Source organism: Phocoena phocoena, chromosome 6 (genome assembly GCF_963924675.1).
Source record: "Phocoena phocoena chromosome 6, mPhoPho1.1, whole genome shotgun sequence".
NCBI lineage: Eukaryota > Metazoa > Chordata > Mammalia > Artiodactyla > Phocoenidae > Phocoena > Phocoena phocoena.
Window position 1 is genome coordinate 71,609,878 of NC_089224.1, and position 27,995 is coordinate 71,637,872.

The 27,995-nt window shown below is 40.1% G+C and overlaps 1 protein-coding gene across 1 annotated transcript in view; it reads left to right on the forward strand.

The window, feature by feature from the left end:
- PCSK5 (proprotein convertase subtilisin/kexin type 5) overlaps positions 1-27,995 on the forward strand; it is a 320,817-nt gene that overhangs the window by 168,648 nt on the left and 124,174 nt on the right. The window contains exon 8 of the mRNA XM_065879408.1: positions 20,547-20,759. Coding sequence (XP_065735480.1) covers positions 20,547-20,759 — 213 coding nt within the window. The remainder of the gene's footprint in view (positions 1-20,546; positions 20,760-27,995) is intronic.

Below are 27,995 nucleotides of genomic sequence, written 5' to 3' on the forward strand. Positions count from 1 at the left end.
GTGGCGCAGTGGTTGGGGGTCCGCCTGCCGATGCGGCGGACACAGGTTCGTGCCCCGGTCTGGGAGGATCCCACATGCCGCGGAGCGGCTGGGCCCGTGGGCCATGGCTGCTGAGCCTGTGCGTCCGGAGCCTGTGCTCCACAGCGGGAGAGGCCACGGTGGCAAGAGGCCCGCGTACTGCAAAAAAAAAAAAAAAAAAAAAAATGTCTATTTAGATCTTCTATCCATTTTTTGATTGGGTTGTTTGTTTTTTTGACATAGAGCTGCATGAACTATTTGTATATTTGTATGTTTTAAAAGCACCTCAGCTCAAACTGTGTTGATTGGTGATGATTTTCATATGAAGCCACCTCTGAAACAGTGAGTTTCCAATCCTCCCGTCTAGAGGAATGCATGGAGCTCTAGGCTGAGTCAGTAGACAGGATTGTGTGTTGTATCTGTCCTGCAAATAAGCTAAGGGCTAGAGAGTTTCCTCTGATGAGAACAGAGGTATATTTGGATGCTTAGATTTGTTGAAAAGAAATATTTATTAATATGAATATTAACATCATTAATATTCATCAATATGTTAATTTTGGATTTGGAGATATAAATTCTTGAAACTGTGAGACTGAGAATTGGAGGTATTGAAACCCTCCAATTGGTGTTGATAGGTCATCCAACAGTGCCCTTCTGGGCATCTCCCTTGTGTAGTCCCTTCCCTAGCTTCACCTCTGTCCCAGGACAATATTATTTTTCTGTTCCCACATTCCCTAACCAGGCAGCTTAATTCATCATCATTTTCCTTGATTTCACTAAAAAAATTCACTGACCACTCCTCTCCCCCAAATTGACCGTATAATCTAATGTAATATCTGTTTCAAATTACAGATCTTGAGAAATCCTGTCTTATTTAAATTAAATTAAAAAATAAGGGCTATACAGTTGTGATACTCCACCAGAAGCAACTCCTTTCTCTTTCTTACTCGTGAATGCACCATTGGATGGTTTAAAGCATACATTTTTAAAATTTATTTTAAAAAAGTTTTTATTGAAGTATAGTTAATATATAATATTATATAAATTACAGGTGTAGAATATAGTGATTCACAGTTTTTAAAGTTTTTAATCATTTATAGTTATTACAAAATATTGGCTATATTCCCTGTGTTGTACAATATATCCTTATAACTTATTTTATAACTAAGTTTGTCCCTCTTAATCCCTACCCCTATATTGCCCCTCCCCCTTCCCTCTCCTGACTGGTAACCACTAGCTTGTTCTCTATATCTGTGAGTCTAAAACATACATTTTAATCATGTTCATGTTTGGCCATTGTTGATCTGGGCCTAACCTCTTTTTGTTTCCTCATCTCTTTTTTCTTTTTAGGAATGTAAGCGTACTCCACTCTTTTTTTTTTAATTGAAGTATCGTTGATTTACAATATTGTGTTAGCTTCAGGTGTACAGTAAAGTGATCCAGCTAGGTATATATTTTTCAGATTTTCTATCATAGGTTATTACAAGATATTGAATATAGCCCCCTGTGCTATGCAGTAAATCCTGTTGCTTATCTGTTTTCTGTATAGTAGTTTGTATCTGTTAATCCTCTACTCCTAGTTTATCCCTACCTCCTCCCTTTCCCCTTTGGTAGCCATAGGTTTGTTTCCTGTGTCTGTGAAGCATACTCCACTCTTACTACCCATTGGCACATACTGCTTTCTCTACAGTATGTGGTCTTTGACTCTCTCCCATGACCTACTACTGTACAGACAAATCCTATTTGACCATCAAACTTCAGTTAAACTGCTACCTCTTCCCAGAAACCTTCTCACTGCCCAAGCTAGAATTTAGTGTATGTGATCCCTACCTTATTTTCCCTATACTTTGTATTCTTCCTGGTATGTATAGTCTTTATTATATCGTGCTCTCTGTCAGAGTTAGTTTTGCATGTATCTTCTTCACTAACTAGAAAGTTCTTGAAGAGCAGAGCTTGTACTCTATGCACCTTTATGGGCTTTGCAAAACCCATAAAGTACATTGAATTCTAGTGAGAACTCAGTGAATGTTTGTTGAATTTAATTTAATTTACTGCAAATTATGCTAACCATAGGGTTGTTATAAATTCAGCCCAGATTTGAAGCAGTGGAATGCATACAGTTGATTAACGTAACATTGCAGCTGGAGTATAAATAATTATGATTCTTCCGCCTTTGTGGGATTGGGGTTAGGGTTTTAATCAGAAGTCTGAGCTAAGCCGTCTCCTGGTTATTCTGAAAGAGACTGGAGGGAAAACTTCTGCACTTGTTCTGTATTCGCTTTCTAACTATAGTTAGGTTTGCTTCAGACTTTTCTAGCTCTGTCAATTTTCAGCTACGTTAGAATGCTTTGAAACTAAGTTGTTGGGTAGAATTTTCCTTTAATCACCAGTAATCTGGTGATTTCATTACCAAAACCTTGGGCTGTACATCGCTATTCTTTCTCTCTGTGTCATCAGTACAACGGTTATTCAAGTTAAGTCACTCATGCTTACTTCATATTTAATTTTCAACTGTATGTGTATGACTCTTAACATAATAAAGAGCAATCTGAAATTTCTCATTAAAATGAATCTATTTATGTTAGTAGTACACATAGCCTCATGAGTATATATAGAGAGAGAATGTCCTATATTCAGTAGCTATCATTAAATCAGGTGATATGGACCAATGATTTTCAGATTTATTATTGCTAGTGAATCTTTCATTCAATGGAAATCTTAACTGGAAGTCTAATATATAAAACGAATACAAATGTGGTACGTTGGTGGAAGGAAAAAAGAGCTAATATTAGAAACAAGATGATCTGAAAAAGTTATTCAGATATATAGAAAGATTATATTCAGAAATAAATAATTTTTAAAAACTTATTCTATACTCATCACTAATTATAAAAGTAATCCATGCCTGTTACAGTAGATCATTACTATAATGATGAAATTAAAATAGATTTTCCTGTCCAACTAGATAACCATTGCTAGGAGTATGGACTACATCTTCCCATACTCCTGTGCACGTTCGTATACCAAATGGGGATCATATGTCTTTGTATGTTGCTGTTTTCACCTAACAGTGTATCATGCGTATCCTTCTGGGGCAATCCATAGGATAGGACTCATTCATTTTACTCTTTCAAAATTTTTGGAGTATGGATATCCCATAATTTATTCAACTTTCCATTGAGGATCTCTCAAGGTTTTAATCTGGGAAAACAAGGACTTTAGTTTTAAAACAGACCATATACTTTTAGAGTTAAGGCAGTAACAAAAGAAGTAACTCTTAAAAAGAACAAATTATTCTGACTTCTAGCATTGCACATCTAATTATGGAAAAGCAGCGGTGACTCATTTAAATGTGTTAAGATCAGCATGAGAGGGTTTTTATGTGTTTAATATACATGGGCTTGCGACTTAGTCTAGAGTTGAGTCTAGGATTTGTCATTTACTGCTCTCTGACCTGATTTAGATCAAATTACCTCTCCGCTTCCATTTCCTCATCTATAGTAGGGCAATAATAGTATTTACTTACAAAGATGTTACGAGTGCTAAGTGAGATGATAATGCATATAAAGCAATTGACACAGTACCTGGAACATAATAGGTGCTCAAGAAATACCATATATATGTTTTTCTTTCTTTGGAAGAGAGATCATGTTCTTCCAGAAAACTTTGTATTTATACTCAGCCCCCCCATTCTTCTCTCCTATAGCATTCCACACTGTGGAGTTCTAGATGATTCCATTTAGTTACTTGTAGTGGTAGATTAAAAATAATCTGATAAAAGTCAGCATAGACTTTCTGAGTTCTATAATGTCATTTATTTTGTTCTTCCTATGTCTATACTCACCTTCGATTTTACTTGCCTTATAAAAGCTCATCTTCAGTTTCATCAAGATAACCTTCTCGGTATACAAATTCATTTCAGTTATCCATGTTTGTGATTTTTGAAGCAGTATATTGGATAGCCTTTTCCAGGAAAAAGAAATCTTTCATTCTTCCACTATCAGACATCAAATGAGTTGGTAAATTTTATATTCTTTGAGATTATTTTAATTTGTGTTCTTTGTATAATATATACTGTCAAATATATGGAAAATAATTGGATAATTACTTTATACAAAGTTAGATTATAGAACACAATAATGAAATAAATAAGTGATTTACTGGCTGAGTGATTTAAGCAATGACTAAAAATAATTCCTTCAAGAAACTAGCTGAAAATCTATGTGGCAGTCACTGTGACTTTAGACTGTTGCAGTTTTAACTACATCATCTAGAAACTACAGGAATTGGAATTTCTTCTTTTTATTAAGTTTAGCCAACTTCCGCACTGTAGATAAAAGAAGGAAGAAGACGTCTAAGTTTTATACGTAATACATAAAAGTTTCCCCATTCTAGCAACAAGACGAAACAAACATAGAAACTATCAAGACTATTTGAGCTGAGGAGAAGTATTATGAATGCAATTTAAACTGATGACTGGGGGGAAACAACTGATTTAAGTTAGGGAGGACAGGGAATCATCTTTGAGGAGGTGGTATGTGAATGGAGACGTAAGTGATAAGAAGCCAGTTAGGTGAAGAAATGTGGAAGGAATGCTCTGTGCAGAAGAAACAGCAAGAGCTAAAAAGCCCCCTGAGTGGAGAACGATTAGGGTGTACCTCCAGAACAGAATGCTAACTTGTGTGTTGGGAGTAACAAGAACAGAAAGTGGGCAGTAGTAGACGGCCACAGAAGTAGGCAGGGGGCTAGCTCAGCAGGGCGTCCTAAACCATGAAGGGGGTCTGCCTTTTAATCTGCTACAGAAAGCCAGTGGAGGTTTTCAGCAGAGATGGTGGCCTGATGGAATACACAGTTTTAAAAGATCACTGCTGTGTAGAGAAGGGACTGCGTGTGGGGCGAGGGATGGGAAGGCAAGAGAGGAAGATTGAAATGGTCCAGGAAAGAGTTGATAATGAGTTGGACTTGGGTGACAGCAATGTCAAGACATCTGGAGAGATGGGTGGCAAGAGAGAGAAGCTTAAGGATCAAGAAAGCTTTCACAAAGGAAATAAATAAATTTTGCTCAGGGAGTCCAAGTATTGATTGCATCCATGCCTTCTGCTTGCTAATCAAAAAATGTAGCAAATATTGAATTTCAAAGTGCTCCCTATTTGTTTACTATAAGTATTTGGCCCAGTAAAATGGAACACTGTTTTCAAAGACTTTATAACAAAATCAAAATTGATTCCATTTATAGCCCCTTTAGAATTAATGTGCCAAAACTGCATTAGAGAAACTATGTTAAACAAACCATGTCACAATTGACAACTTGCTCTTTCTCTCAAAGATAGCGCTATGTTTGCGGCTACAGAGCTATAAAATTAAAATTTTGTAGAAAACAGACATTCAGCATAGCTAAAGAAGTCAGAATGTGGGCCTCAACGAAATCTAATCGATTTTTTTTCAAGTTGTCATTTCTGTTCTGTTTGGCACATCTGTCTTCCTCCCTCCATCTGTGACCACATACTCTAGCTTTTCTCCTGTTACCATGGTGAATTAATTGCTCTTCTACCTAAGTCCACTGCCTCCTATTCTTCACTTGACCCCATTCCTTCTCACCTCATCAGTGACATGGCTCAATCAGTTAGCTTCTCTTTCATCTTTAAAATTTCCCTCTCAACTGTATTATTGCCATCCACAAACGTTCACACTGTTAATTCTCCTATCTCAAAAGAGAGAGAGGAGAGTCCATCTCTGGGCTCCTATCTCCTTCCAATTACTGCCTCATTTTTTTTTTCACTTTGAAACAAAATTCCTTGAAACTGTGGTCCATACTTGCCCTCTACAACCTCATTTGTCCTATCATCTGGGAAGCCACGGCATCAGGACTCTGCCCCATCATTTCACCGAAGCTGTTCTTATCAAGGTCACCGTGAAACCCAGTACTCTTCTCTGAGTTCTTATCTAATTTGTCCTGACAGGGATCCTGCCTGGTTCTTTCTATCCACAATATAGCATACATGCACTCCAACCCTTCAGAACCCCTTTTTGGCAATTTTTATCCCTTCTTCTATGTATTAGATTTACTTACCTTGTTAATTGATTGTCTCCTCCATGAAGGCCCTGAGTTTGACTGTTTTGTTCTCTACTGTATCCCAAGTACCCAAAACAGTGTCTTGTACTCTGTAGGTATTTAGTGAACGAATGTATGAATGACTTCCATGCCAATTTGCTGCGTATACTGAGTTAATTTTCTTAAGGGTCACACTTTCATTGTTTTTGTTTAATATTTTGGAAATGAGTTATTAACATACATTGAGGAGTCTGGTGATTAGTGTACCCAGACTCTGCATTCAGACTCTTCAGTGGGTTCTAATACCTTGCCTTTTCCGAGTTAATTAACCTCTCTGAGGATCAGTTTGTTCCTCTGTACAATGGAGCTAAATGCTAGTAATTAGTTTATAGGACTATTATGAGGATTATATGATTAATGGAACTCAGCAGAGTTCCTGGAACATAAGAATCTCTCATTATGTTATGAATCTTAATCATTATCATCACTAAAAGGGCAAGAGTAATAAAAGTGAAATACCGATTAACCATGGAAATATCATAAAAAGTTTTTATTGTTCCAAATCTCTGGGTTTAATCAATTTCATATTGCTGAATGGTCCTTAGGGAAGGTAAGTATATAATCTTGAGATTATTGTTATTATTTATAATTATTTTATTTTTTAAATTATATTATTTATATATATAATTATATTATTTTTATGATTATATTATTTATTATTATTATTATTGAGAATATTATTATTATTATAAGGAATGGCCAAAATAAATGGGAGAAAATACCCAAGGTTTTCTAAAGCTTTTCCGTAAAACACTAATTAATAAAATGCTAAAAGGGGGGGGGATGGAGGGATTTTGCTTTTAAATACACTTGAGAAACACCACTTATTATATGCGTCCTTTAGAAATTTAAAAGCATATTAAAGGCTCTGAGAAGTCCTGCAGTAGAGAGATGTGTTTAAGTTTATTTAATCAATGTTCTAAACTTTAACCACACCAAAGCTTTTATTTTCATGACTTTTTTGAATTGCTGTTAAATTTCACTTTAAGTTCTTTAGAATTGCTTAGCGAAAATTCAGCTAAACTTATTAGAGTCAGAATGTTAGAACTGGAAATAATTTTAGTGATTGGGTTGTTTTTACCAACACTAATGTATTTATTTACTTGATGTCACTGCCATTCACCCAATCTCCCTTCCTAAAACTCGTCATTTCCTCTTTTCTTCGATCTAGTCATCTAATAAGTCTTTCTTTCCTGTACTACTTCTGAAAAGTCTGTGGAATCTGCCCTCTTGTCCTCACAACTAGAACCAACATCTCTCATATAGACTTTGGCAATAGCATAATTTCAAAACTTCCATCCTCCCAGCTTGAGCTTCAACTTTCATTTCAGCATGAACACCACAGCCACAGAAGTATTTTTATTTGTAAATCTTGTCATTTGTCTTCTCTTTAAAACTCATCACTGCTCCCTGTGACCAACAAGGAACATTCTGAGCTTCTTAGGAGGGCACATAGGGTCTCTTACAATTTTGGCAGGAGTCTCAGAATCAAAATCTTGAGAAAGGATAGTTTAAAAAAAAGTTGCTCTCATTCAAACAGATACGATTTCACCTACCATGGGATCCTTTGGATTGGCTCCTTGGTATGACTGGCAAAGACTTCCCTCAGGGGAAACTCTTGGCTTCATCTGCCCACACAGTTCTAAATAAGAAATGATTTTATAAAATGAGTGAGTTGATTGACAGTGTTTCAGAGATAGGTGACCCAAGGTTTGCTGTCAGAATAAGGAGCTAATTACCTAAAATTGTCTTTGATAGACTCTTTATTCATTCATTTATTTCTGATTGCATTCAGGAAACACTCACTGGTGGTTATAGTATTCCAGGCACTTTTCTAGGTGCTAGTGGAAGGTGAATAATACTCAGGACTTGTCTTCAGGGAGCTCACCATATAACAATGAGTAAAGGTTCTAAACAAAGTGCCATCAGACTCCCAGATCTGGTAAACAATAAGGACAGACTGAAGTACACACAATAACAAAACGTACCGTGTGCTGTCTAGTTGCCTTGCAGTCATCTTTTTTGCCCTAGTTGGGTTATTAAACTTTAATAATGCATTTGATATTCATCAGCAGGCATCTAATGCATTGACAGCATTTCAGAGTTTCCTGACAAGCGTGTTTAATAATATCCTTTAGAAAACAAGCAAAAAACATAGAATTGAATCTTTTCTTTTTCCCATAATCAGAAAACCCTGTCTTCGGATTACCAGTACTTCCCTGATTATTTTACTCAAAAAATATTTCTTAAGTATTCACTACATACCAAGCACTGGTTTGACGTTTAGCTTAATGTTTTATCTGGAGAAATCATGGGGCTCATTGTAGGTATTGTAGGCTCATGGCTTATAGTGTTTGCTTTGCCATTTTATCTACAAGTATACTTTCAATTTCAGATTCTTTTTATTTGAGCATTTTAGGCTTTGGGGTAATCAATTAAGGCATTACAATGAATTCATGACAGAACCAGTGTCAAGGATGGGGAACAAAAGTAGGTGAAATCGGAATCATTGGTCTCTAACTCCCTGCTGGAACAGTGGCCTTCATCCCATCCTCACTCTGCCCTTCTATTCAGGGGTCCTGATGGAAACTAGTCTCTTATGAAGTCTCTGATTAGTATGTCTCCTTTCTATCAACAATTTCCTTTTCAATTCACCAGATTTTACAACTGATTGAATATTTAGAATATTTGCTGAAAGCACAAGCATGCTTTATTTTCACGCATTGTCTCATTTACACACATGCGCACACATAGTTTCTTCACCCTTAAATTAAAGGCACATGTTCACAAAAAACAGGAGAGAAGAGGTATAATGAGCTTATATAATAAAGCAGTAATAATAATCATAATAAAATGAACCAATTCCACTCGGGAAGGATATGTTTTTATCTGATATACACCCAGCTGTAGCAGGCTTGGTACCCATTTGCATTTTAGTAAATGACAGATTGTTGTTAAATTAGTTGGCAAATGTTGTAAAACCTTGAAATAATATATGGGCAGGCAAAGATAGACAAGGGAGCTTTTTTTAATATCAGTTTCACTTCATGAAAATTGACTTTATTTATTTATTTTTGACTGCGTTGCGTCTTCGTTGCTACGTGCAGGCTTTCTCTAGTTGCGGCGAGCGGGGGCTGCTCTTTGTTGAGGTGCGCAGGCTTCTCATTGCAGTGGCTTCTCTTCTTGCAGAGCACAGGCTCTAGGCACGTGGGCTTCACTAGTTGTGGCTCGCGGGCTCAATAGTTGTGGCTCGTGGGCTCTAGAGCGCAGGCTCAGTAGTTGTGGCTCACGGTCTTAGTTGCTTTGCGGCATGTGGGATCTTCCCGGACCAGGGCTTGAACCCACGTCCCCTGCATTGGCAGGCAGATTCTTAACCACTGCGCCACCAGGGAAGTCCCAAAAATTAACTTAAACTGGAGTTTATTTTTTAAATCCTCCCTTAGAATTTAACTATGTACTGATGGAACTCTGTGTTTTTAGAACTTTAACAAAACTAAGAAGTGACTTGCCAAATGGACCCAGTAGAACATTATCCATTTTGGAAACAAAGAAATAGATGTTTTCATAAATACATAGGTGGTTTCACATTCTGTAATTGAAGATTATCTGATATCCAAGTATCAGATTTAGATTACTGTATTATTGTGAATTGTGATGCATTTATATGGAAAGAAGCACAAATTTATCCTAGCCTTGTATAATGCACGTCAGGTATTTATTGTCACCTTGTTTTTAGTTTAGAGATTTGTTATTAACACTGTGAGTGGTTTTTTTTTAACTTTTGCAAATTCCATTCTAATTCCCTTTGTTCTACTCATGGATTAACCAGATATCAGTAACAGTCCTCTTTTCTTTTTGTTTGTTTTGTTCAATTTTTAGTGACTCCTGGGCCACCTGGGGATAAATGAAGTCCGTATCACAGGAGTCATTCTAATATAGTCTGGATGTCCCTGTTATAGGGAAGATACAAAATCATACAGAGATTGGATTAGGTCAACTTGAGGTTCATACCAATTCTGCGTGTCTGTGATTCTAAACATAGATTTGAAAAAACTGATGGGGAGGACGGGTATATAAATTTCCTTCAACAAAACATGGCAGCAACCAGAGAAGAAAGGCCACTATGTAATAAACAAGGATAAATTGAACTGAGTTGATAGTATCCAATGATTTAAACGTATATATGGCTTTTATTGCAGACTTTTTTTCACTTGCCCTGAGCCTACATTCCTCATCTTTAAGAGGAAAACAATCACATTTAATATTCAGGATTGTAAACATTATTATGATTATTACCTCTGATAGCCTCTCGAGTTAGGCATAGGAATAATTTTCACAGGACATCCCCCAGTTTCAAGATTTGAAAACCAAGTCTTGGCAAAGTAGGTAACCTGGTCATTAAGAAGCATGACTGTGGGTCAGACTCAGGTCTGCCTTCCAAGCCTGTGCTCCTGGCCCCCATGCTCCGTGTGATATCTGCTCTGAAGAAGTGCGTCATACAGGCCTGTCTCCACATACTCAGCTCTCAGCCAACAGTGGTTTTAATTCTGGTCATGAAAGTGAACACTGCATCTCCTCTGAACTCCTGGGAAATTTATCATCTAGGCAAACTGATTTGGCATATCCTGAATTTCACTAGCTTCTCTCTTTTTCTTCATCCCTGGATGCAGCCTGTGATGATGTAGAAAGTATCGGCTTTAAAGTCACAAAGACCAGAGTTGAAATCTCAGTTTGGTTTCTCTCTTAGCATTTTGACCTGGAACAAGTTACTAAGTTATCAGAGCTTCCGTTTCCCTGAGACAAGACTATGATAATACTTTATGGAGCCATCGTGAAAACTGACTGAGGTCTCACATACACAGTGCTCAGACCAATTGCTGGTCTCCCCCTGAGAGGAAGGCCACCGTTTGGTGCATCTTTAAGGACCCTAGTATCCACCACAGTCTTGTAAATAATATAAGCTTAATATCAATTGTAATTTCTTCAGAAGTGTGATTTGCTTTCATTTGAATCAGGATTATGTTTATGGGAAGAAACTGTAAGGGGCTGATTTTCTGCCTTTCAGAAATGTTATGAGCTACTCCACAAAAGGTCAAAGTCATTGCTTCATGGAGTAGAGGCCTGTGACATTCAAGCCCCAGGATGGGCTTCAGAGAGCGGCAGCTTTGCTCACCCCTTCAGAGCTGAGCTGGGAGTTGGAACCAGCCCACAGGAGGCATTCTCTACCCCAGAGCTAACTTAGAGAAGAGTATTAACTTTTCATTATTGCTGGAGTATCCATCCTTCTTTCCAAGTGCCTTTCCAAACATTTACAATAAATTCCTTTCATACCCCTATTGATAATAAATGTTTTTATTCTGTGTGAAAGGAATTTTTCAAATTCTCCTTCAATATAACTTAAAGGTGATGGTATCTTTCTGGGCGGTTTGAAAATAGGGAACTAATGTGAATATGGAAAATATCCTTCTCCATTTCATGGGTCTGGCTCTCCTGAAAGTCTGAGCATGACATTGCATTTGCTGTGCGATGATCCAACGTCCCAATCCAACCTTTGGGAGGTGTGTCCCTTTTTCCCTCAAAATGGGAGTGCTGGGATGGTGAATGTCCAGAATACCTGCGACGGTGCTGTTGACTCTTGTGATTATTTCAGAGGGCAGATGACATTCAAACGTACTTTTTCAGTTGCTTGGAATGAGAAATTGACAAACGCAATCTGCGTGCTTCTCCCTGCGACCGGTGTTAGCCTTCCCCAGGCCCTGGGAAAACTGCTGGAACAGGGCTCAGAGCTTGCAGGACTGTGGGAGTGACCAGAAGCAAATAATAACCTGAGTCTTTCTGAGGCTTCTTTGAGTCAGATGAGGAAGACAAGGGCTGAGAAAAAAAAGGGGATGGGCATTGATCAATATGAATTGACCATAGATAAATATGAAAAGCAGACAGTTACTTGGGGATTGTTGATTTGGCGAATGAGATAAAGCAGGAAGGGAAGGGTTTGGGGGTTTGTTTCTTTTTTTTTTTTTTCCTCTAATGCACTACGGCTAAGCAGTATTTCTCTAAACCATGTTGTTAAGCATTTTTAGGAATACCCAGTGTCAGTACTAGCCAGTGGGGAGTTGGTTGAGTTGAGACTGGATTATCTGGTCCTAGCTTTTCTGCCGCTGAATGGCTCTGCTCACTTTAGTCCCTTAATTTCCTTATGTAGAAGTGTAATATTTCACTGTATGAACCTCTTAGGTGTCCAGCTTTAAATAATATCCATAGCACATTCTTCGCCTCCACGTTTTCATTATGTGGAGTTTCTAAATGTACAGCGAATCTGCAGGTTAACAGGAATAAAATTATTTGCTTGAAAGCATATTTATGTCCATTAGTAAACACACCTGGTTTTTATTTACTCCTAGATCTCCTACTATCCTTTCTCCATGAAAGACTGATTTTCTCCTTCTAATTATACTTTAGAAATAAAGTAAACGAAATCTACCCTGATGTAATGCTACTCCCAGGAGCCAGGGGTTACACCATTGAGCACTTGGTGATAAAGTGGAAGAAGCTGTGTTATGCGTCCAAGTCCTCTGTCAGCTCTTCTGAAGAAAGGGAAGCTCTGATAACAGGACTGATTCTACAAGCCTTCAGTGAGCTGAGGCTCGATTGGATTTATATTCTGGCAGATGTGGGGAATAAGCAACTCAATTTGGGTTTTTTTCTTCTTTCTATTCGCACCATAAGTATAAAAGTCGCTTTTTATCAGGAACCTGAATCTGGGGTAGTTCTGTGTTTGCGGTGTTGATTATTCTTTACACTAGTCTTTGGCCATATGACTGCAAGTGTCCTTTTAGAAAACCGAGCTAAGGTCACCTCTGGGTTCCCGGAATTCAGTGCATCGCGCTTCTCCTTCATGCGCTAGAACACAAAGAATATCATGGAAAGACCCTAAATGTAGATATAAGTGGCATTTTTAAATGTGGCATTTTACCAGAAATGCTTACAACTGTTGTCACCAGCAGGTGGTCCCACAATCATAATCAGGCTCTCTATTCCTTTAAAAGGGAAGTCGACTGCATTTGGTATGCTCCGGAAACGTATACAATCGATTTTCATTTGTGCCGGATAAAATTAATGTCATCACGAATAACTGCATCTAATAGTTTTTAGTGTGTTATTAAAAAGTCAACAGAACATAAAAAATTGCTGGGCTTCCCTGGTGGCGCAGTGGTTGAGAGTCCGCCTGCCGATGCAGGGGACACGGGTTCGTGCCCCGGTCCGGGAAGATCCCACATGCCGCGGAGCGGCTGGGCCCGTGAGCCATGGCCGCCGAGCCTGCGCGTCCGGAGCCTGTGCTCAGCAAAGGGAGGGGCCACAACAGTGAGAGGCCCGCGTACCGCAAAAAAAAAAATTAAATTAAATTAAAAATTGCTTAATATATATGGCTTAGCGACCTACTGTGTACACAGCAAATCAGAATACAGAAAACCTGACGTGGGGCAGAAAAGGCGGGTGAGGTTGAGATGGAGAGGAAGAAAGAGGGGGAAATGAAGTCCTATCACTTGAGAAAAGGCAGGAAGACAAAAATGCGGAGAAATAGGTTGCCATTCACAAAAGCCTTCTTTAACTGCATTTGTATTTTCAGTCTTTTTCTTCCATCAACCATCCTTTGATAGGCTAAGTAGCATAAAAGGAGATTGGTGAAAACACTCCCACAGAGTGTTTTTTGTAAGTCACTGGACCACTAAGGAGGTCCGACAGTTTGGTTTTAAAATGCTTAGAGTCATTCCTCGGGTGACCTTAGTAATTCTGAGAGCACAGTTAACTAAACATTCTGAGAGCAGAGCGGAATCGAGTGAAACCTGTATACTCTGCACATCAGACATTCCGACTTGTAGAGTAGATCTTAAAAATGAGAGTCAGGTGTGCTTATTTTCCAGGTGAGGATACTTGTGTCTGGCAAAGTTAGCACTTCAGCGTAGGATTGTTCCTGATAAAAGCAGCACTTAATCCCTGGATTCCTGACCCTCAGAGGCCACATCTCCTTCTTTTACTCCTTTAAAAACGTCTCATATCTGCCTCATTCGATTCCCTTGGGCTTTGGTGGGGAGTGACCCACTTTATTTCCTGGGTCCAATTCCGGTCTCATCCAATTAATTTCCCTACCCTCATCTCCATCTTGCCCAAGTGCACTGATTGAAGAAACAAGTCTTGGGCTTTAGTCTTTCCCAAAGACTTCTGATTACGTCTGTCTCATGACTACGCTCTCTTGGTGTCTTCCCAAAGCAGACTTTTTCCCACCAGGTTACACCAGATGTCTCCAAGGCATCGGAAGCCGTGTGCTCCTGATTTGCTTTCAATTGTGGATTGTATTTCTTTTCAGATTACTTTTCAGGTCACCTTTAAGGAGCCTTCATTTTCATATGAATCATCTGTCCTACTGATGATTATGATTCAAAGAGTTATTAAGTATTTAAAAAGCAATATGGGGACTTCCCTGGTGGCACAGTGGTTGAGAGTCCGCCTGCCGATGCAGGGGACGCGGGTTCGTGCCGTGGTCCGCGAAGATCCCACATGCCACGGAGCGGCTGGGCCCGTGAGCCATGGCCGCTGAGCCTGCGCATCCGGAACCTGTGCTTCGCAGCGGGAGAGGCCACAACAGTGAGAAGCCTCCTACAGTTGTTTTACTGTGTCTCTTCATGTTGACACATACAGATATGTAGGTTCTGATCAGACTTACTGGTCTCCCTCTCCTGTCTCCACCCCACTCTCCTTACATGATAGTGTGCCCATTACTTAATGTTACTCAGTTTTTTTAATCTGTAAAAATGCGTGTCTAATTTGCTTGACGTTAACTAATGTGAAAGCACCCAGCACAATGTCCCATCTTTTGTATTGCAAGAAGCCTCTGGTCACTTAGTCATGTCCCTTTAAGAATACAGCTGACCCTTGAACAACACAGGTGTGAACTGCAGAGGTCCACTTTGAGGCGGATTTTTTTTTCAGTGGTAAGTACTATAGTACTACACAGTGCAGTTGGTTGAGTCCACAGATATGGAGGAACGGTATATACAGAGGGCTGACTCTCAGTTATACATAGATTTTCAACTGTGCGGAGGGTTGGCACCCCTGTCCCCCACCATTGTTTAAGGGTCAACTCTACTTTCTAAGCAATATGGAAAAGAAGTAGTATTAAAATACCAAATACAATCTAGCTGTATTGGCTGGAAAATTATCACACCGTTTTAAAGAAAGAAATTTAGTTCCATTAAAGTCTATACCTCTCTAAACCTGACTTGCAATGTATGATTTAATTGATAACGCAGCATAAAGTATCCTTTTCTGACCTGAACCACAAGAAAATCCAGTTTTTTTCTAGCCTTTAATAATAATGTTTATGGCGTATATAAATTAACTTTTGTAGGGCATACATGAGAAGAAACACATACACAATTAGATAGATACACAATGAAAGAGAATCTTTAGAGTTTGGTCAAATTGGTCCTGTGTGGGGCTTCCCTGGTGGCTCAGTGGTTGAGAGTCCACCTGCCGATGCAGAGGATGCGGGTTCGTGCCCCGGTCCAGGAGGATCCTGCATGCCGCGGAGCGGCTGGGCCCGTGGGCCATGGCCGCTGAGCCTGCGCTTCCGGAGACTGTGCTCTGCAACCGGAGAGGCCACAGCAGTGAGAGGCCCATGTACTGCAAAAAAAAAAAAAAAAAAAAAAAAAATTGGTCCTGTGTGGATTTCACAGTATATTTCGCTGTAAATTTACTAACTTTTAACTTGGCACCCAGTTAAATTAGAGGATTCTTTTCCTTTCCTCATACAAAGTTATATTAATATAACCAGTTGTAATCACAGTACTTTACCGAACTATACAATAATGTTATTTCCTACACTTCGGGAAAATACATGTCTCAAAGATCCTTTTCTCTTTATAATATTCTGCCCACCTTCCCTTCTCCCTACATCCCACATTAAGATTTAATTCTTAAATTGCTCTAAGCTTTAGAGAAATGTCCAGATTTCTTTTTACCACATATGTTTTGGTTTTCTGAATATTGCACACTAATGAAAATTCCCTGTGCATCTGTAGTAAATAAACCTTTGAATTGCTAATTGTTTCAGATCAGCCCCCTAGATCTTTAGCAGCTGTCTTTATGGCATTTTCAGCCCACAGATTCAGTCTGTTTCTGGGATTTTAATCATCAGCCATACACACAGGCACAAAGGTCAGGTTGCCTTGTAGACAGAGTGGTGGCAACATCTGTATGTGCTGTAGCCTCCACGGGGGTGCGTCTCATCCTTTATCTCCTCCTCTCACCTTGTGTTAGTCAGCTCAGGCTGCCGTCAGAGAATGCCACAGACTGGGTGGCTTACACAGCAACAGTGGATTTTCTCACTGTCTGGAGGCCAGAAGTCTGGAAGTCCATGATCAGGGTGCCGGCAGAGTTAGGTTCTTGTGATGCCTCTCTCCTCAGCTTGCACACAGCTGCCTTCTTACAGTGTTGTCACAAGGCCTTTCCTCTGTGCACACACTTTTGTTGTCTCATCTTCTTAAAAGGACGCCAGTCCTGTCTGATTAGGGCCCCACCCTTATGATCTCATTAACCTTAATTACCTTTTCAAGGGCCCTATCTTCAAACACAGTCACACTGGGGATGTGAAGCTACGTCTTCCATTCAGTCCTCCAGCTCCCCATCTCCCCTTCTCCCCTTCTCCCCTTCTCCCCTTCTCCCCTTCTCTCCTTCTCTCCAGAAGCCTCATGCTCTAGGATACTGATCTCTATGGGATCCAGGTCCTCTGGCTTCTGCTGGGGTTCAGCCTTGGGATACGTTGGCAAAAAATAGGAGAGGGGGAGGAAGAGACTGGGGTCTTGCTCAGCACACATTCCCCTGGCTTCTTCCCTGCAGGGCCGACATGGGTTGGCGAGTCCCCTGACCAGATTTCAACTCCTATTAGCCCCTCTGTCTCCCCTTTCAGTGACTCCTCTCTCCCTGGCTCCCTTTAGGCAGTTACTGACCCCATACCCTCCCTTGGAGTTTGCCTTTGCCATGCCCAGTGGAATTTAAGCTTTGGCTCTGGCCTTAGTGAGCATTTCCGATTCCCAGTTTGCTCATCTGTAAAATAATGATATAGACTTGAATTGTGCAGGATAACGTTTGTACAGTCCTTGGTACACAGTAAGTTTCTGTAAATGTTAGCCTCTGTGGTTTTTAGTGCACAGTGAACCTTCTAGGTATAAAACTCTCCTTGATTATAAAACAAAAATTATCTCTTGGGCTTCCCTGGTGGCACAGTGGTTGAGAGTCCGCCTGCCGATGCAGGGGACACAGGTTCGTGCCCCGGTCCGGGAAGATACCACATGCCGCGGAGCGGCTGGGCCCGTGAGCCATGGCCGCTGAGCCTGTGTGTCCGGAGCCTGTGCTCCGCAACGGGAGAGGCCACGACAGTGAGAGGCCCGCGTACTGCAGGGAAAAAAAAAAAAAAAAAAAAAAAAATTTTAAATAAATAAATAAAGTATTATCTCTTAAGAATTAGCCCTAGGTTTTCCCTCTCAATAGAGGAATAAACGTGTTTGTTTCTGTTTATAAAAATCATACATGATCACAGAAGGAAGGTATAAAAAGAAAATAAAATTCTTTCCTAATCTTACCGAACAGGATAAGTTCTACTACACCGTCACTTGATGGTAGCTTTAAGCGTAAAACTGTGCTACACGTTAACTTCATTTTGCACACATGCACAAACACTTTTTTCTAAACTGAGACTATTCTGTATCATTTTGTATCCTACATTTGTAATGATATTACAACATAAAAGTACCTTCCGAACATTGTCTTATTATTCTTTTAAAATGAAATACCTTTTTAGAGATGTTTTCAGTCATAATTTTACATAGATATATGAATGAGATTGTGCCATATGTGCTTTTTCATCATTTTGTGGGTTTTAATCTATTATCTTGTTATGGTTCTGTTTAAACCAGGTAGGTTTTGTCATTATCTCATGTGTTCTGTTGACAGGTCAGGTAAAGCTCTGCTGTGACCGTGCTGCTTCCCGGTGACACAGCCCCTCAGTGTGTGATGGGGAGGGCACATTTTGGTGATGAAATGGAACCTTCTTATTCTTCCCTGGCTGCGACGTTCTGTCTCTGATGTATAGACCTGAGTCAGTCGCCAGAGTTTCTCAAATCTGGCCATCCACACCATAGTGAGGAGTAATTCCCTCTGGAGAATTGGAAGCGTTGGACAAAATCCTTAGTTTATGATGGGTTGGTGATTTTTGCATCCTTCTCTATGTTTCGTCAATATTTGGATGGGAAACTGAAGGATGGTAAACCAGGTCCAGCTGTCTAGTGGCAATAACATCCAGAAGTTCCTCCTCCTCTCCATGAATTTTTCCCATTCCTGTGTAATCATATTGCATTTTTCCACATTGAAGGGCAAAAAGAAATCCATGCTCAGGTCAGGTCAAATCCTGTCATAAATATTCTGTTCCCTGAGGATTCAAGGTCAGGGAGAGTTTATCAAAGATACTCCAGATTCTTTGTCATCTCTCTTTCCTTGGCTCTTTTTTCCAGAAATTCCAGGACAACACTCCAAATACTTTTTCCTCCACCTGACACCAGAAGAGCTGGGGCCTGGAAAGAAGAAAAGAGGTTTAGTCATCACTAGCTTTGTGACTTTGGTTCTCACTTCCTAATTACAAAGTGATAGACTTGACCTACATGTCCTCCAGCATGCCTTGTAGTTTTAAAATGGTAGAATTTCTGAAGGATTCAGCTGTAACTGTTCTGAGAGATGCTCTTCACTTTGGCGTATGTTTCTCTTTTCTTCTGAAGATCTCATCTTACAGAGAAAAATAGTCCATATGCTTCAATACATCTGTGTTCTACGTTGCTTCTTCTTCTTAATTATTTTATGACCTTAGGAAGGTCTTTGAGTTTATGCCAAGTTTTGACATAAAGAATGTAAGAAAAACTTCTTGGATCTGGTTGAAGAAGGTATCCACAGTCAAATATGTTTGGAAATTACTTCGGATCGTGCCCCCCTCTTAGTTTTGCAATGAACCGTCACTCACTAAAGACTCTTAGAAGTTCTGCAATAAGGGAACCTGTTTAATTTTGCTTAATTCAGAATTTCCCAAACATATTTGATCTTGAAATCCTTTTATTTCCGGTAGCATCCATAACATCCCTCATAATTAATATCCCTGCCATGCATAGAGGAAGCACAGCTCTGGAAGGAAGGACATCATCCCAAATTCTGCCCTTTATTGATGATGTGATCTCAGAATAAATACATTACCTCTGTGCACCTCACGTTGCTCATATATCAAATAAGGGTACATAATAGCAGCCACTTCATGTGGATGAAGATTTATAGGAATATAATATGACTATGGTAATTGTGACAAATAATATTCCAACTCTGAGGTCTGGCTGTCTGGGTTCAAATTTTGTCTTTCCACTTACTGGCTTGTGACCTTAAAAACATTACTTCTTTACCTCAATTCTTCATCTGTGTGATGGGGACAAAAACTGTACCGTTCTCACAGAGTTGTTGGAGGAATTCAGTCTGATTCATGTAAAACATTTAGATTGGCCCACGGTAGGTACGTAGTAAAATGTTAGCCCTTATGATCGTCACTGTTTGTGCTCTTGTTACTTCTATGACTGTATCAGGTAAAAGGTAATATTTTAGTTTCTTTTTTTAATTGGGATATAATTGACATATTAGTTTCAAGTATACAACATTAATGGTTCAATATTTGTATATATTTGTGAAATGATCACCACCTTGAGTCTAGTTAACATCCATCACCATACATAGTTACAGTTTTTTTTTCTTGTGATGAGAGATTTTAAGATCTCTCTTAGCAACTTTCAAATGTACAATACAATAGTATTAACCATAGTCGTCATGCTGTACATTGCATCCAGATTAGTTTTGTCTTTTTTTTTTATAAATCTATTTATTTATTTTTGGGGTGCGTTGGGTCTTCGTTGCTACACGCAGGCTTTCTCTAGTTGCGGCGAGCGGGGGCTACTCTTCACGGTGGCTTCTCTTGTTGCGGAGCACGGGCTTCAGTAGTTGTGGCTCGTGGGCTCTAGAAAGCATGCTTAGTATTTGTGGCACGGGGGCTTAGTTGCTCCGCGGCATGTGGGATCTTCGCGGACCAGCAATTGAACCCGTGTCCCCTGCATTGGCAGGTGGATTCTTAATCACTGCGCCACCAGGGAAGTCCTATATTAGTTTTTAAAAGCAACTCCTCTTACTTCAGAAAGCAGCTTAGATCCAGCACATTATTAATGCAGCATCGTACCCCTTCTGCAAATGCTTCATTCTGCCATGTTGATATTGCTCTTGTCTTCATCTAGAGTCTGTGACCCATGTCTTCCATCATCTAAGTTTTTCTGTTTGTGTGCAGGGGCGGAGAGGCCTCGGCTCTGTTTTTGTCTGGGCATCAGGAAATGGTGGGAGGAGCAAAGACCACTGCTCCTGTGATGGCTACACCAACAGCATCTACACCATCTCCATCAGCAGCACAGCCGAAAGCGGAAAGAAGCCTTGGTACCTGGAAGAGTGTTCGTCCACGCTGGCCACAACCTACAGCAGCGGGGAGTCCTATGATAAGAAAATAGTATGTGACATTTGCATGTCTGGCATGATTGGTTTATTTATCTTTCACTTTGAAACACAAATGGAGACCATACATTTATATGCACAAATAATATATGGAAATAGAAAGATTAGCTGATTACTCAACACAGGTATTTGTAAATATTACCATTCCGTTACCAAGTCATTGAAAAAGCCTGTCTGGGTCATTACATTCCAGCATTGAATGTGGCCTTAGACATGATTAAGCTTCAGTTTTATTGAAGACAAATGAATGGACTACATTCACCTTGTGAGTTGGTGGCAGAGAAAAGACTGGGTGGGATCCTCAGCCCAGTTCCCTATCACTCTGTCCCCGTACTGCCTTTGAACTTCAGCTTGAGTACTTTGGTCTCAAAGTAGGTACAACGAATTCAGTGTGACCTAAACCTATGTAAAAGGTGCTTCTCTAACACTGCAGCACAGAGTTTGCCTGAACGAGAAGCACAGTAGTCCTGTGTGATCTGCTTACCAACATGCTCTGCTCTCTATGCAGATGGTAAAATGGTTAAGAGTTTAGGTTTGCAGGACCAGCCGGTGTGGCTTTCGTTCACTCTGGAACTATTTACTAGCTGGGTAACTTTGGATACATTACTTAATTTTTCTGTCTCAAGATCCTCACCTGTAAAATGAGGGCATTTAGTAATACCGAGTTCATGGAGTTATTTCAGTGATTACGAGCAAGTAGATAGAAAGTGCTTTGCACACTACCTGACCCATTGGTGCTCAAAAAAGGTCTGACTTTTAGGATGCCCCACACTGTGCGACTGACTCTAAATCTCAGACACCTTTGTGCTTTGCTCTTTTCCTGATCATGGTTTTATAAAATGTCTCAGGGTTTGTCTTTCTAAAGTGGAGCTAAGCTGCTATACATGACACTTTTTAGCATTTAGCCAACATCCTGCTTTCAGATCCTGTGATTCACGCAGGTTTGGTTCACTCTGCAATGCTCCCTCTGGCTTTATACAGCGGTGGAAATAGAGGTGATAAGATACTACCTCCTTCCTGTAATTCTTCATCCATATCTATTTGGTTCCTCTTGATTCCTGATTACTGTAGGATTTTCACGTTTGATTTCTCGGCTACCTTTTACTATCCTCTTAAGTTACATTTTTCAAATGGATTTAAATAAAAACTGCCTACCCCTATGCATATCCCATCTGTCCCCATCTTTCTCTAATCCCTTCATAATAATTGGGTTAAAAATCTGCACATGAGTAACCCTGGAAGTACCTCCATCATACATCAGTAAACATATTCCACAATACAAAGTGAAATATAAAAGGAGAAAATACGGAGATGACAAGTTTTGAAGTTCCATGGCTTTCTTCATGGGAAAGTGATGCTCTATGATACTTTACCATCATTATGGAAACGTTTTAATCTAGGAATGTTCCTTTGGCTTTCAAATTTGCTCATCTCTCAGAGCTCCTGGTCAAGGCCCACTAATACTGAGTGGCATCCGTCAGTTCTGCATCATGAAAATCCTGATGAAAACTCTCTGGAGTAAGAATTGTCTTCCTAAACTTCTAGAGTCTGAAGGCATGTTAATGAAAACTCACCATTGCTTCAGAGTAAATATGCCCATCTAGTGCTATTATTTCCTGTGGGGCAGTTGTTGTGAGAGAGGTGTTCTTAAGTTCCATAAGTGCCTTCCTTAAGAGAAGATTATAATCCAATGGGCAAAATATCAAGGAAGAAGGAAGTGTTGCCGGGTCCCAGATGGAAGAGCACAGTGCAGATAGAGGGACCTCAAAATTGCTACCCTGAGATTTACTCCTTACACTTGACCTTTCTGGGCTTTTCATCACTACTTACTGTGATGGTGTGGTAGCTGCTATGACCCCCATTGACTGGGTGGTCATTTAGGATGCTTCCACAGATGGACAAATCGATCATTCTGTGCTGAGGGATAGGGCTTGAGAGGAAAGATGGACGCCATGATTTAATGTCAATATCCTTGATTCAGGTCATATTTCACTTTTCCCTTGTTGCTGCTTCTGATAGCAAAACCTTTACTGACTCACTGAGTATATAAAGTTACCTGTTTACCTTTTACTTGGCTCTACCTTTTGTTTAACCTCTCCCATTTTCGTGGTAGCAGTTGATTACGAATTTTTCTCTAGCCAGTTCTCAGCTTCTCTTATTTTGCCTGAGTCTCCAGATTACCGTCAGTTGGAGAGGAATGTGGTAGCTGTTTCCAATTATAATCTCTAGCTACGGACAGACCACTCAGTGGCTAAGTAACCTCTACCGAGTCTTGGTTTCCTCCTCCGTAAAGTGGAGGTAAAGCCAGAACCAAGCTCATAAATTTTCATGAAGATAGCAACATACCGAGCCTAAGGTACTTACACAACGCCTGTGGCAACGAGCCACCTAGTAAGTGGCTGGTACCCTTGTTCCCTAAGTCAGGGTAGCTTTCTGTATCGTGGGAGCTTAGGCTGGTCGTTTTTCCAGCTGTTGTTCACAGAGGTGCTTGTCGCACCTTCGTTTTTCCAATCTGTAGAACCACGATCTGTTCCACCCACCCCGTAAAGAATGGCACTTTGATGGTAAACATGTTAACAGTTTGAACGTGAGGAGAGTTGGCGGCAACATCAGGCTTTTATGGTCCAGCTGCCCCTTTTCCTTCTAGATGTCAGAATGACAAATAGTCCTGCTCTGCGCTTGGGACCTTTTCTTCACCACGCTTTGAACCAGATGTCTGTGGTCCCTCAGAGATGCCCGCATCCTGTTAGTGGCATCCGTGATTGAGTGTTACAGGAACAGCAGTGTCTCCCTTTGTTCTGGGGCTCCCCTCCCCAGTCCATCCATTTCCTTTTGTCATTTGCTGCTTCTTCAGAAGAGCACAGTTGTCATTCTTCATTCCTAGAGCACCTTTGTGAGTTGAACTGAGGCAGACGCTGAGGATCCAGGAGAGCGGAAAGATCTCACTGCTTCTGGGAAAGCACTTTGGTTAAATAATTTTTTCTTGTCCTTTTCATGGTGTGCAAGTAGGAAAACCTTGCCCTGAGTTTCAGAACGTAGCCAAGTCTCCATCCCTTGGTTTCCTACCACCACTATCGTACAGTTGTGGACCTTGGTATTCCACGCATGCTTTAATAGATTCGGATCAGTGATAGCCTTGAACCTTATTATAGCAAGTGAAGCAACTAAAATATCAAGATTACTATGATAAGAAGCTCCCCTATAAGGTTAATAGAAATCAGTTGAAGTGACTGGTTATTATGAAATAATGTTTTTATTAACAACACCGTATACATTTTATTCCATGCCAGACATGTAGTACATTTACAGTTATATTAACATGTCATAAATATAACATTTTTTGCCCTTCTAATGTGTGCCTGGCAGTGTGCTATGCACATTGAATGCATCCTCTCTTTGAATCACCAAAACATTATGCAGGAAGATCAAGTATTGTCCCCACTCTACAGATGAGAAAACTAAAGTCTGAAAGGTTAAGAGAAACACATGTAGTAAGTGGTAGAGTCTGGATTCCAACCAAAGTTGTGTTGAACCCCCAGCCCACCTTGTAACCAATGCGCTGTCATGCCCCGGATCCTTCCCAGGGACCTCCAGCATGGGGCTGTATAAAAGAACGGTGCTTTTCTTGCCTGTTCGGGGTTCTCTTCACAGTGATTTAAAAAAAAAAAAGAAAAGTATGTGGACTATATAGGCATCCACTGTTTTTCACTACTTGGCCCACTCGTTCTTTTTGAATATGGAAAGTAATTTTCATTTTTAAATTTATTACCTTTACTTTCATTTATATTCTTGATGACAGTGTATTCAAATTTTATACACTCGGAATGCAGTGAGCAATTTGCTTCGCAGTCCTTTAGATCAGCGTTGTCCAGTAGGACTTTCTGCTAGGATGGAAGGGTTCTCCATCTGTGCTGCCAGAATGGTAGTCACTAGACACACGTGGCTGTCGAGCATGTTCAACGTGGCCAGTGCAGTGGAAGAACTTTAATTTTAATTCTGATTAAATTTTAACTGATTTAAATTTAAATATCCACATGGGACTATTGGTGACTATATTGAACAGCACATTTTAATTTTTATGGCTCACTAATTTTGAATTTCATGCTGTTAGACCTCTTCCTAACCCCCTCAGACGATCGGTCGGTCTTCTTGCAAAACACCTAAGCCCTTTGCCAGTCTAAGTGGCTAATTCCCGTGGCCTGGCATTGAACTCCCCAAAGTTACCTTTTTGCCTTTTGTGTGATTTCAAACCAGGGCCCTCCTGTGCGACTCGTGTCATCTGGCAGGAACACTCTTTTCCCAGAAACCACTTCATGTATGCCTCTTCTCAAATTTCCTGTCAGGGAGGCTGTTCTTCCTCACCTTTCCCTGAAAGAGTGGCACTCCCCTCCCCGCAAACTCTACTCTTTTATCCTGTTCAGTTTTCTTTCTAGCGTCCTTAGAGCTACTTAACATGATGTTATACATTTTTTTATTGACTGGTTTCCATGCTAGAATGGAAACCACTTGAGGTTGAAGACTTTCTTTCCCAGAGCCTGAGCTTGATAAATGTTCAGGAGTAACTGACATTGAGAAAGATAGAAGCCTCACAAGGCATTTAAACAGTCCCAGGACGCAGGTAGGTGCTCTCTTTCAGAGAATCTTCCTCTACTGGTAGGTTGGAGAAAGGCAGAGGGTACGTGACAATATATTTCACATAGGAAATTGCCTACAGGAATCCTGCTGTAGAAAGCTGTACATCCAACTATCCTTAGTGTCAAGGAGCCTTAAAGATCCTGTCTTTATGTAACCCTTCACTACCTCCTGAATTTCTCCCAAGTTCTTTGATAGCGATAAAGCTCCCCTCTCTCCCCAGTCACTCCCATCATTAAATTATATTTCTTTTGGGACTTGTTCAGCCTTTGTCTTTTTTTCCTCTAGTAATTTGTCTCAGTGATTGGAATATGGGGGCCATCGTATTCCTCCTGGGTCTTGTGAGCCCAGGTTTAAATATATGCTCTGCTCAGCCCTCTTCTGATGTCATTTTATTTATTTGTGTTCAAAACAAACTTGCTGCCTGGGGTATCTCAGGGTTGGCCTGAAAGACCAGTTCCATTGGAGGAATTATCTTATTGCTTTTAATATTCCTAAGCAGCTACACATTTCCTTTTGCAGAAAGTACCCTCTCCGCTAACGAATTTGTTATTCAGATGCAGTCATTGCTATCATCTCTCTGTTTCTCCTTTTGATTTGGGAAATGTCATGATTTTTCATGAGTGAAAGACTAGCAAACCCAGATGTGTTTAGTTTGTATAGACGTCTGATCCATATTCTCTTGAGAATGTTAAAAAGAAGGAAGGAAAGTTTATGCCTAAAAAATTCTGATTTTGACTGTGGCCCAAAGGAGAATGGCGATACCCACTGGTTGACGGGGGCTGGATCCCAAGGCCAGTTTCGCCATAATTGCTGGTGATGGTCTGGAACTGCCACCTTTGCTGTCATGGGTGACTACACTCTGTAGCTCAGCTTTTTCTTTTGCTGCCATTTCAGGATTTAATACTTCACCACTTACCAGCTCTTTAGTGGCTGCATGTCATTGGGCTCATGAATCTCTCTGAGCCTCCATTCCCTTAGTTAATAAATAGTATTGATATATCTTCCTTGCAGAGTTCTTGTGGATCCAATATAATTTTATATATAACTGCGTGCACACATACACACAAATATATTTTATATACAACATACACACCTATCGCTCATTGCCTTGCTCTTTGCAAGTTGCTGGTGGTGGTGGTTTTAGAAGCAGTGCAGCTAGTGTTAGCAATAGTAGTAGGAAGAGAAATGGCTGTACTTTAGCCCGTGGATTGTGTATATACACATACACACATAATTTTTGTAGGCTGCTTATAAGTTTATGTAAGTCTTATTTGGAGAATCGATAAAGAAGTAACCTTGAAGTCTTTCCTAATAAGTGGGAGAGTTTAAAACATAGAACAAAATGAGTATAAAGGAGCTTGACACTAGTAATTCAACTTAACAAATAAATACTGTACCTCTGCTCTGTACCCAGCACTGAGCTGAACAGTATAGAGATTCAAAAAATGATATAAGATGGGATCCTTCTTTAGTGATATTAACCTCACATTGATAAGCAGAACCTTACGTTTGCACTTTACAGTTACAGATTCTCATTGCAACATGGGAGTGGAATTTTGTGTGGTCTTTTGTCAGTCATAATCGAATTTTACACCAGTCTTTGTGACTTTGGTGAACACAGAAAGCGTTAGTCTTTGGTTCCTTTATATTCTGCTGTGCTTAATAAATCAGCTTCTCCTGTTTTATTCGTTAACACATTTAAGATGTCGTTTCTGCCCTTATCCTCCTCCAGAGCTGTGTCTGAAACAGGTTTTTTTTTTTTTTTTTTTGGCACCTTTCTAATGCAAATCCAAATCGACACCAGAAACAAATTCAACCTAACAGACAGAATCATTTCATGTTTTAAAAATATCTGTTCAGTTGCTCTTTTAACAGATATGAGACAATATGGCACCTTCAAAATAAAACAGATCACAAGATATCAGGGAGATAGAAACTCCTAACTGTGTAAAGATTTGTCATTTATAGCCAGCCTCAATCTGAACTGAGATTCCCTGGAGAATTACATCAACAGGCTAGAATAAAAGATCCAATCAGCCCAAGTAATCGAAATGTGAAATACTCGGAAATAAGAGCTTAGGATGAGAAAAAGGGATGGTTCTTCACAGCAGAAGCCTGACTCGACCTGAATACCCACCCCATCTCACCAAATCAAGATGACATCCCAAACTTTGTGGAGTCCAAAAGCCCATCTGCTACCCATCCTGGGAGAGGCTGAAAATCTAATTTGCTGATCAAGACAGCTTTGATCTGGTGTGAGGCCTGGTGTCATCTCCTGTTTCCTTCACCCTGATGGGCAGAAATGATATTTTCTTGAGCAATCTGAGAAGTTCTGTGGAGAAAAATTCTGTTTCTGATTTGGGTAGTGAATTTGGGGAATTTAGAGCATGCAAGATGCGCCAGCGGGACCAAAACCAAATTCTGAGACATTCTAAAATGGAATTGAAACTTAATGCGCTTTATTGTTCTGTTTTCACATATCAACTCTCTGAATTCCCAGCCCCATGATGTGGGCCAACCGTTGAATGCAACTTTTCCTTTAAATTACACTGTCAGTTCTTGTATGCATGTGTTGTGATTAATGGGGTTACCCCAT